General features: G+C 46.6%; 1 protein-coding gene across 11 annotated transcripts in view; it reads right to left on the bottom strand.

Moving 5' to 3' along the window:
• Positions 1-5,815: 5,815 nt before the first annotated feature.
• The window catches only part of BCAS1 (brain enriched myelin associated protein 1), a 106,200-nt gene continuing 100,666 nt past the window's right edge, over positions 5,816-11,349 (bottom strand). For all 11 annotated transcript variants that reach the window (XM_059897609.1, XM_059897611.1, XM_059897610.1 and 8 more), the window contains 2 exons: positions 9,038-9,301; positions 5,816-6,023 (listed from right to left, as the gene is read on the bottom strand). In XM_059897609.1, coding sequence (XP_059753592.1) covers positions 5,949-6,023; positions 9,038-9,301 — 339 coding nt within the window. In that variant the 3' untranslated portion in view covers positions 5,816-5,948. The remainder of the gene's footprint in view (positions 6,024-9,037; positions 9,302-11,349) is intronic.

Below are 11,349 nucleotides of genomic sequence, written 5' to 3'. Positions count from 1 at the left end.
TTTTCTCATCTGTAAAATGGGCAGTAAACAAGGGAATTCATGTGAAGCACAATACCCGGCATAAAGCCCACTGTTAGCTGTTATCATCTTTGCATCTTCTGAACTGGTCTTTTTTAGTTGATGCTCAGTGAAGTAAGAGCTCAACCTAGACCAGTAGTTTTCACTTTTTTCTGCATCAGAACCACCTGGAGGGCTTGTGAAACCACACATTGCTAGGCTCCACCCCTGGAGTTTTTGATCCAGTGGGTCTGGAGGAGGGCTTGAGAATTTGCATTTCTAATTGGTTCTCAGGTGATGCTGATACTGATTGTTATGGGACCACACTTTAAGGACCACTCAGCTGGGCACCTGAGGAGGGAAGATGTCTGATTAGAGTGATGAAACACTTGGAGCTAAAATAAACTCATACTAGAGCATAAGGCAACCCTCTTCCCAGTGGACGTGGCCATAGAATATTTATCAATTTACCCATTCGGTTGCCATTTATTGAGTATCTACTATGCCCAGGCATTGTGCTAGACACTGACGATAGAGCAGTGAATGAGACAAGAAGGTCCCCGGTGTTTGACGAGCCCACAGTCTAATGGCCCTGGTTTGCAGGGCAGGCATCATAATTGCTCAAGTCCCATCAATTTGAATTGAAGGGGCCTGGTTGGTTTGAGGAATGGCTACCTTTAAAAATACTGATATTAATGCTTGCTTTACTGTTTACTGCATTATCCTAGTTGCCTTCTCAATATCGATTTCACCAAAATGATAAATCAAAACTGATTATGGTAATCCCGTAATTCCCTTGTCTGGCCCTGCAGCCATCATCTGGCACTGGTTTTAGGATGAAGTCAGCTCATGGGACGTGGCAGAGCAGAGTCCCAGAGAATCAGAGGCAGGCTGTGACAAAACACCTGTTACATGAAATGATAAATATCCCTACTGTTTTTGTTATTAATTAGCCAATTTGAGTCGGAGTTTTCAGTTATTTGGTGCTAAAATTCCCTGTGCTCTAATAGCCCTCCTGTACTGTTTTTTATGCACCAGCTGCTGCACGAAGCGTTTGCCTTGCTCCTTCTTGCTCCATGCTCACAGCAACTCCGTGAAGTTGGCCCTTTTATTAGCCTCCTGTTTAGGGAGGAAACCGGCAAGCTAAGTCACTTGCCCGCTCCTCTAGTTGGGTGTGGAGACGGGAGAGGTAAGGCTGCTTTGTGGGGCATGATGGGCTGGTGAGGGTGACTTACATGCTTGGCAATGACACCAGCTTAAACGGTTTGCAGTCACACTACCCTCCCTCAAGCTTCTTCCAAGACTGAGCTGATAAGAATGGAAAAACCAACCAACAACCAACATTATCTTTGTTTGGGGGACTGAGAATCACAGAAGGCAATTGACTTACCCGGTTTGGCCCTCTTATTCTAGTTCTCTTCATTCAACTTGACCACTTTCTAGAAGTTACTTCAGAGTAACACATTCTTAAAGAGTTGCTTCAGCCCAGCCTCCTGGTCCGGCAGTCAGGGAAAAGGACCAGGCTAGAGACTGTGGAACCCCAGGTCTTGGAACTCCCCCCTGTGGCCAGATTTAAAGGGAAATGTCCTTCAACGAGAATAAATCATGTGAGCAATGAGCAATCATTGCCAGAAACCCAGCTGGAGGCCATTTTGTTAAGAAGTGCACCTTTGGGGGAAAAAAAAAAGCCATACAGGTGCACACCAGTCCCCCTCATAATAAAATATAACAAAGGAGGCAATTAAGTTCAGTTAGGGGCATACAGCTTTAAATTAGATAATGTATTCAAAAAGCAGTCTATAAACTGTGAAGTGTGTTAATGTAAGGCCTTATTATTATTACCCTTACTTCTGTGAAATTGCACGGGTTGCTACCCAGGCATGGGCTATGGCTAGTTAAAGGGCCAGGGGATAGAGAGGCTCCAGTGAATAGGTTTCTGGGGAAGGGAAACAGAGGCGAAAGAGTTAAGCTCCCCAGAAAACCAATTTATGCAAAGGGCTGGCTCCTGACTGGCATTCAGGCCAGGGCTAAGATCTGAATTACAAATTTACAGAATTTGCTGTTCTGTAAGTAATTTCTTTTCTTCCTAATGGAGCCCATAATTTCCAGGGGGGCTGGAGTCCCTTTATTTCCACTGATAGAGTGAACAAGATCTAGACCACAGAGGAACCTAATCCTGCTCACCGAGCAAACTGCCTTTTTAAAAGGCCGAAAAAGGGACATTGGGAGGATAGTTAAAAGCTGATAAGAATCATCTTACATTTCTGCAAAGCGCATTTCCTGCATATGCAACTTGGGTGAGTTAATAATGGAAATCATTTTCCTTTCCTTCTCTTTAAGCTAGGGTGGCGATCTGATTTTATTTTGTAAGGCTTAAGATCAATTTGGGATTATTTGACAAAAGAAATGATACTTGTCAGGTCTGCTCCCTTCCAGGCACTTTGAGAAGGAGCCAGCAGGACAGATTCTAGCCTCTTGGAATCTAATTAAAAGGGACCCCAGTGCATCTGTTTGCAAACAAACAACGACAGTCCAGCTAGAGAGTCTGCGTGTGTGTCTGTGTCTGTGTGTCTGTGTGTATTTAAATCCCCGATAATTTGTTTAAAGGGCAGGGGGTACAATAAAACCACAAGGACTTCACTTTTCCTTCCCTGTTTGGCATTTCCTTGGGTGGTATGTGTCCCTTTCCCCAAGATGATGAATTCATGAGAGACCTCAGGGGCTGCTGAGAACAACTGTGCCTTTGAACGAATTCTTTTATGGATATCAGTCCAGAAGTCACCGTTGGCTGGAGCTGGAAAGCAGAGTTTTTTGATTTTTGTTTTCCCCGATCACAGCCATTTCAGCTCAATGGCCCAGTTCTTGGAAAGGGCACTTCTTCATGACATTGGAGAAGACACTCTTCCATGTGCACCTAAAAATAAATAAGTAAATAAGTTAATGGGTATGTCAACTTTAAAAAGGTACCTTTGCCCCCTCCTCCAGGTCTCAATTTCTCTTTCAGTTTCAGGGTGTTCTTAACATTTTACTGTGTGCCGTTTTGCTATCCAAATGGCATTCCTGGGTTCTGTAGTTTGAAGAACTTCAGTCCTTCTGGGAATCCGTGTCCTGGGAGCTTTCCTGAGCTCACTTGGGAACTGTGCGCTCTTTTCACACTAGTTCAGCAGGAGCATGGAAATTAGTATTTATTGTAAATGCATCAGGAATTGGCTCGCCACTCAAAACCAAACAAACCCCACAAAACTCAAAAATGGAGTTTTAACTTGCTTCTCAGGCTACAACTGGCTTTAGAATCCCCCCAATAAGCCATTTATTTGAGTCCTATCTGGCTTAAATTTTCTTAAAAAAAAAAAAAAAGCAATTTCATTACAAGATTGTTCTCTTTTTTGGCCAGGAGGATGGGAAACCAGTTACAGAAACTGTTGGCATGCTTTCCAGCAAGATTCGCAGCAGAGAACTTCTTTTTAAAAATTAAAAAATTTTTTTTCTGGGGCGGGAGAGGGTGGGAGGGCTCCTTCTACATTAGTGACTCAGTCCTGCCTGGGGACATTTCTCTTCAGGGCAAAAAGCCCCTGTGTCCAGTGAGGTGAAGCATTGCAAATAATACTGTCACCTTTCTCAATAGACTGGTATGGTCTGGAGCCCAAAGGTCACACCAGGCAACCCCCCTGGTGTTTAGAGACAAAGCAGTAACCAGCTGCCTGTTTGCCTTGAATCATCCCACGTACTGTAATGGCGATGGTGGAGGGAAGGTCACCGCCCCACCAACGGCTTCCCCAATGTTTTGTTTTTTCTTGATTTGGGCAAAGTTAAGCATGCAGACATGAAGCAGCATGAGGTCATTCTGAGCTGGGTGGGTCACAGACACTGAGGACTCTCCAGGTTCGGGCAGGAGGGACGAAGAAACCAACCCCTCTGCAAGGAAAAGGCCTCTGGTCTTTATTGGAAACTGAGCATTCAGGCAGCCCAAGCTGGGAGCCAGCGGGTTCCAGGAGCCAAGGATCTCCCAATTTGTTTTTTTAGAAACATTTTTGTCCCGAACACATTTTCCAAAGGCCTGTTTGCCTAAGCCATTGTTTTATTTGCCTAAGGTATAGACTTGTCAGGAGAGGATGTTCAATGTTATTTCCAGTCACTGTGTGATGGATTGTACATGCAATGGATTTGTATGAGTCAGTGTATGCATGTGGTTCTGTCAGTTACACGTGTCTGTTTGCCTGTGTATGATTAGGAATGCATGCACACATTTATCTATTCCTGTATAGAAGTAACTAGAAGTATGAATGTGTGCATATGTGGGTATAAATACATGCCTGCATGTATACATGTGTACCTGTAGTGGACACTTGGGATGACCCTCATCCTCCAGCCGGTAAGGGATCCAGCTTCTCAGCTCAATGGGAGCAGCTTGCCTGTCCTGATACCTCCCAGGGTGGCCCATGGCTCACCAACAAGGGGACAAAGGCCGGACCCCTGCCTGTAGGTATAACCAACTTTATGGTGCAATTCATGCTCCAGGGCCCCCTGGCAGATCAGGACGAAACTCAACTCCAGCTGAGACCAATCCCTGCCCTGTCCTTCTCTTCCTCCCTTTCCCCTGGAAGCCTTCCTTCAGTATAACACGTGCATCTGAATCCCTGTCTCAGGCTCTGCTCTAGGCGGCGTGGCTTAAGAAAGTGTTTGTATATATGTGCATGTGTGCGTATATACAAATATACATGTGCACACACTTGTATGTGCATGTGCCCACATACAAGGAAATTGAGAAGGATCTGGGAGAAGAGATAAGATGGAAGAAAAGCACTGATTTTCTACTGTGGAAGATAAAGGCATCTCAGACATAGAGCACGAGAGACCTGCTTTCAAAGTTGAAAATTAAAAGATCCTTCAGATGTAAATGTACTTTTTATTAAATCAGAAAAAGATACAGTAACATGGTATCAGTCAATCATATGGCTACTGTGGATTACATTTTAATACACTCATCGTCCTATGTACTCCTCTGTACAAGTATTAAAAAAAACTCAGGTATTTGAATAATCTTCTATAAATTTTTATTATTAACTGGGGTTATAGGGAGGGTTTTATCAGAGCACATCCTGAGAACATTAGGAAATTACAGACAGACTTGAGATAAGTGTCAGACAGAACAGATGAAGCAAGCCCCTCAGCCATCTGAGAAACATTAATAATGTAAGATTGCAGAGACCGAAATCTTTGTTAGGGATGCAGGATGCGGGATGAAAATGGAGACCTTGGCGCCCCCTAGTGTTGAAAAATAAACTCGCAACTTCATTTATTCGGTTTGGTTTGTTTTTTTGTGTTTTTTTGAAGTTGTAATCCCCGCCCTTGTCACTAAGCCTCAAAAAGCAATTGTTTTCCCAAATTATGTCAAGCCCTCTCCAGTCAATCTTTTCCCCCTCGTCAGTAATGTTCAAGGACCCTATTTGTAAAACAACTCTTATTCATTCCTTTGTCATTCCCCACACATTCCGTTCCAGAAAATTGGCAACCTCCCAACACAGAGCCCACGTTTTCCCTCCTTGAGATGTGAACTTAAACAAACGATTCTTGTCTCTCCTCTTCAAGCTGAGAGGATGCTTCAGGCAGGCGTTTTCCTTCTGCAACTTACTCGTCACCGGCCATTTTTCATAACTTCACCAGAAGGCAGTCCTCGGCCCCCTCCCCCCACCTGCTTGGCAACCATCGACTCTTCTGACCTGGCTCGTTAACCTGCTAAACCATCTTGACAGTTATTTACCAGGAAAGACTGGACCAGAGACAGAAATAATACACCTCAATATACAACAGCTCAGGCTTAATTTGTAGGCAGAATTTCATTTGATGGCCATCAGAAGAAAACATATATACATGGAGCGGGGTTGGGGAGGAGATGGAGTAGGGAGAAGACCTCTTGGTGGCAGAACTTGGTGGGAACCGTGGTGATTTGTTTACTTGGATTTGCCAACTGGTCCGATGGATACGGGGTCTGTTTGCACTTGAGCATCCAACATCTGCTTTGGTCCCTGGAGAGAAACATACAAGAAGTTGCATCCTAGTGAAGAGCTGTAATATCAACAGCAACAACTGCCATTTATTTAGCACCGACTCTGTGCCAGGCGCTGTGCCACATAAATACACCTTATTCGTGGGCAGTGGGTAAGAGAACGGTTTCCAATGAGATGCCCGAGTTCAGCGCTCGGTTATATTACTTTCTAGCAGTTGTGAAATCTTGGACAAATGGCTGAACTCTTTGTGCTTCAGTTTCCTCATCTTTAGAATGGAGGTGATAACATTTATCTCGGAGGGGGTTGTTCCAAGATAAAGTGAGTCCTGACTTGAAATGTACTTAGTACCTGGGGCGTAGAAAACCTGCCACAGTTAGAGCTCACTTCCGTCACCCTCTCGAATCACTTTCTAACCACACTGCCTGTTTACTTTTCTTACAAAACGTGTCTTTGCAAAGTTTTCATGTAATACCAAGTAGGCTGCTTTCTGTTAGAATCCAAGCAGCATATGGAGGAGGAGGGAGAAAGGGGCAGAATGAAGGGGATGTCACTGGGAGGGCAAAGGTCACGCAGGGAGTGGCTGGCCTGAGGGCTGAGGCTGGGCTGGGCGGGGGTGAGGGGGGCCAGAGGCTCGCTTCCTGTAGGCGGCGTGGCCTCGATGGGCCCCCCGGCTGGTGCCAGTTCTGCTGCCGGCGCTGCCCTCTCAGGAAAGGGGTCAGACAACCCCAGGGAAATGTGTCCAGCCTGGCAGTCCTCAGGGCTTGATCGGATCCTTGCAAAGTGGCAGGCAACCCCTCCCTCCTTCTCCACCACTGTTGGGAGTCTCCTGACAATGGGAAGGTGGAGAATTTGAAGAATAAGCGTTTCTACCGCAAAGGGACATTGCCGTAATTAAAGAGATGATGAATATAAGTGAAGCACAGCCTCAGAGGAAGGGCTTGGTGACTTGAACTGTAATTATGATCTAGAACCTGCCCACGTCTTGGCACCTCTGCAGGCATCACAATGCCAAACCGCCACTGGCTCTCCCAGGTAACCCTAGAAGTGTTACCCAGGGCATCTATTTCTGCTCTTGCCACTCTATAGCCATTTCTGCACTACAGCAGCAAAATAGTCTTTAAAGGCTACAAGCAAAGGTCCAACACTTCCTTGCTTAACACCCTTTAATAGCTTCCCAATTTAAGTAGGATGATGTCAACATTCTTCGCACAGCCTGTACAGCCAGCATGAGCTGCCCACTGCTCCAACCTTAGCGACTTTTATTATTCACCTAGCTCACCACCTCCCACCAACGGGGGGGGCCTCAAACATACAAAGCGCATTCCCACCCCAGGGCCCTTGCACATGCTGTTCCCTCCTCCTGGAACAAAGAGCCTTGCTCTCTTCCTGTCTGGCACCGATAATCAATCCTGTCTCATCTCAAATATTATCTCCTCAGAAACACTTTCTGGATCCATAGATTCCAAGTTGCACACGTACTGCTGTCCTCATCCCTAGCGTAACCCTATCACATTACCATGTTTATTTCCCCTCCGTGACTTCCCACACTCACATTTTTGTTTTTTAATTTACCTACTTTATAGTTCCATGTGTCCCACTAGAAAGTGAGCCTCAAACTGAGGTTCTACACACATACTCAAGGACACAAAGATGAGACAGAAATAGATGACATTGAACATAAAATTTTAAACTTGGGGCCTGAGATTCTGTATTTCTAATAAACTCCCCAGAGACGCTTCTAAAGACCAAACTGGGGCCAGAGGAACCACAGCCCCCACCTAACCTCTACCTATAATATTAGAGAGCACCAATGTCTACAGATATTCATGAAACGGAATAGTTAGGAATGATTAGGGCAGTTTGCTTCACATAACTACCCCATCTTCATTGCAACATGAAGGTGAACCCCAGTTCACTGGCCCCATAGCCGATGCCAGTAGTATTTCCTTGCCTGGCCCTCCTGGCTCAACCCACGTTCCCACGGGCCCTGGGTATGAGTTCACTTGTCTCTTCTAGTTTACGCTTGATCATCTTATTATTTGGGTGATGATTCTTTAGACTCCCCCTGTTTGCCAGGATTTACGTTATCCCAGATATAATGAAACCTCTACTAGTATCATATTTCACTCCATCTATTCATTCATCAACAGACGCTGCCTGGGTGCCGACTGTGTTCTGGCCACACGCTGGCGGGGGTAGGTGGCGGGACGGAGGGGACAGCACGTCTGCCCGTGACAGGTCCGGCCACTGCCTTCCCTAAGCTAACAGTCTGGAGGAGACAGAGAAGAAGCAAATAGACATAAATAAAGAACCCCAAGCTTAATTCATTATTTAATGTCTGGCCTCCACTCACCCCTCACTGGACTTCCCCAGAGGGAAGGAGCTAGTAAGTTTTAGCCTGGTCTGTATACCCACCACCCAGGGCCAGGCTCAGAGCAGCTTCCCTGGTGGAAACCCCACAAGGCTGTCTTTGGCCACAGACGAGCATCCCTGCTTCTCATCACCACCTGTTCCTGCCAACCCACCCCATCCTTGAATTCCCTCTCCTCCAACCAGACTGAGCCTCAGATCCGTGCTGTCTCTCCCGCACACCTTTGTTCCCATGGCCTGGACCTCACCTGCCTTCAGACTCCTCCTTGCCTCATCCCTCTACAGGTTAACTTGAGGTCCCTCCTCACATGGAACCTCTGAGAAGCCCCCGCCCCCTCCTCTCAAACCCAAGGCCAGGCCACGTCCTCACCCTCAGGCGCCCTTCCTGTGCCCGCCCCTGCCTCCCAGCTCCGCCCCCGCCTCCCAGCTCCGCCCCCGCCTCCCAGCTCCGCCCCCCGCCCCCCAGCCAATCAGCATCACACCTGCCTGTGGCCGCGGAAAAGTGATGCCCGCGCCCACCTTGCTCTCTGCGCCCGGCACACAGCAGGTCCTCGGTGTTTGGCCAAGGCCCAGCCACCCCCTGGCCAGCCGGTCCCCTCTGGAGGCGGGACCCACACCCCCGGCCCAAAAGCCCAGAAAGAAGAGGCGAAGCGTCCACCCACCAGGCCCTTGAAGAAGCCCCCGAGGGGCTGTCGCCGCTTCTCGAGCCTCTTCTGGGGCTTGTCCCCGTCCCGCAGCGAGTTCACCTCCCCCGGGGCCGACTCCGCGCGCGGGGCCGTCTCTTTGGCTTCCGGCTTGCTGCTCTTCTGCTTCTCGGGCTCGGCGGACGCCTTCCTGTCCTTGGAGGCGCCCTCCTTGCCCTTCTGGCCAGCGGCTGCCGGTTCTGACTCCGGCGGCACCACCGCCTTCTCAGTCGACTCTGAGGCCTAGAGCAAGTTCAAACAAAATGCATTTCTAGTGGCTGCAAGACAACGCTCAGTAGCAGGTGAGTAAACGTGTTAAAACAGAGATGTTCAAAGGTTGGATGGTGTCTGTGTGTTCAGGATTCCTGGGTGAGATGGGAAAAAATAAGAAAAATGTGGAAATACTTTTTCTGGTATGAGGTCACAGTGGGGACATTTATTTACCAATCTGATCATTCATTCATTAATGAAAACTTCCCCAGCAAGCATTCTTTACTCCTTCTTCGGGAACTAGAACCTGGGTTTTCCCTGGAGAACCACCCTTCTCTCTGGTTTATTCCCTGTGGTTTCGACACACTAATTTCATCCCTGAACAAAGGGCACATGACTCAGACCTGGCCAGTCAGAGCACTGCATGTGACTGGGATGCTGGGATTGGTTCCAGCTGGCCAAAGGCAGCTAAACCTGAGCTAATCTCAGGGCTTTGCTAAAACAACCGAGAGGTCAGTTCCCTTTCCTTGAACTTGAAGCTGTGAAGATGAAAGCCTGGAGCTTCCACAACCACCACCATTTACAGAAAAAATCCTGCAAGTGGAATTTCTTTTTTCTTGAAAAATAAACCATGAGACACAGAGGAAAGCAGAGCTGAGAGATGAAGAGAGAGAAAGGGAAAAAGAGCCCACGTATGGATGGCATCGCACATGCCCCTGGATCTAGCTGTTCCTGAAGCCCCTTTTTGTATGAGCCAGCTTTGAGAGGATTTCTCCCACTTGCAACCACATGTGACTCTTCTTGGGGATGCCTGGTCTTTTCTTCATGATTATGTCTATCTTAATTTCTGGCGTGAAACAGTCATTTCATAAAACAGTGGTAAAAGAAGATAATTGTTTTAGTTTTGAACATACATCTTTTCATGGTAAAGTGAAATGTTTGCGTTCCTACTTGGTTCCTACAATTTCGAGGAGTAAGGCTGTAAAATCCAAAATTCTAGGTAAATTACAGACAATCAAAAATCTGTTAGGAAGTAAAAGACTTTTTCCCATAATTTACTTGAACTGAAATGACTCTGGGGGCCAGACAGATAAAAAGAAAACATGAAAGAGGCTAGGGGTAAGAATAATCATATGGTGAACTTATTTCCCCAGTTGTGAAAGCAGCATAAGGCCAAAGAAATATTTCTCTAGTGTACGAAAAACAGTTCAAGCTATGCTGGCTTTGATGTTGGGGAGACAATTTGCAGTAGGGGGGATTGTGGTGAATTGAATGCCACATGCCTTGTCTAAAGGGGCAACAACTGCTCAGACCCACCAAAAGATACGATGTAGGATTACAGCCCCAGTGCTGTCATATCTTGTATGTTTTCAATAGAAACTTGAAATCGAATTATTTTAAATGCAAAATATGTCAATTTAAAAATACTGACATCGAAAATTTTAAAGCCCTGTTCACAGCAAACAACCACAACACAATTATCCCTGTGGGCTACATTTGGCCCACTGGATACGTATTTACAACTTATGATTCATAAAATTTATGTGTTGTCCCCAAGTCACAAAGTTCTATGACAAAGTGGCAGTTTTGATTCAGAGGGCATAGAACTGTCATTTCACATCCGTGAATCAAACACACCCCTTAGAAATGAGCAAGAAGACAGAGAAAATTCCCGTCCTGAAGGCCTCCCCAGGCTGCAGCGCCCCCCTGGAGGGCAGAACTCCTTGGAGAACAAAGCCTCAGACATCCAGTGCAGCCCAAGAAGATGTTTTACAAGCACATGTCCTGAATATTTGTTAGATCCCAGTTGCCGAAGTTGTAGCAAATGCTAAGATACAGATGTCAAGTATAACAGAGGGCCCAGAGCACATACTCGCCTCAGAAAGAGACAGAAACTCCCACCGTGCTGCTCTGCACAAAGGCCAGAAACCAGTGACCCTGCTCAAACACCATGTTAACTGTTTTTGTTGCATAGAAGATTTTAAGGTACAGTGAGTAGCTAAAAGCTTAGTGTCTGGAGTCAAAAGAACATGGCGTGTGGACTTCCCTGGTGGCGCAGAGGTTGAGAATCCGCCTGCCGA

The sequence above is a fragment of the Balaenoptera ricei genome, chromosome 15 (assembly GCF_028023285.1).
Source record: "Balaenoptera ricei isolate mBalRic1 chromosome 15, mBalRic1.hap2, whole genome shotgun sequence".
NCBI lineage: Eukaryota > Metazoa > Chordata > Mammalia > Artiodactyla > Balaenopteridae > Balaenoptera > Balaenoptera ricei.
Note: the sequence above shows the minus strand (reverse complement) of the source record. Positions and strands in the feature narration are given on the sequence as shown.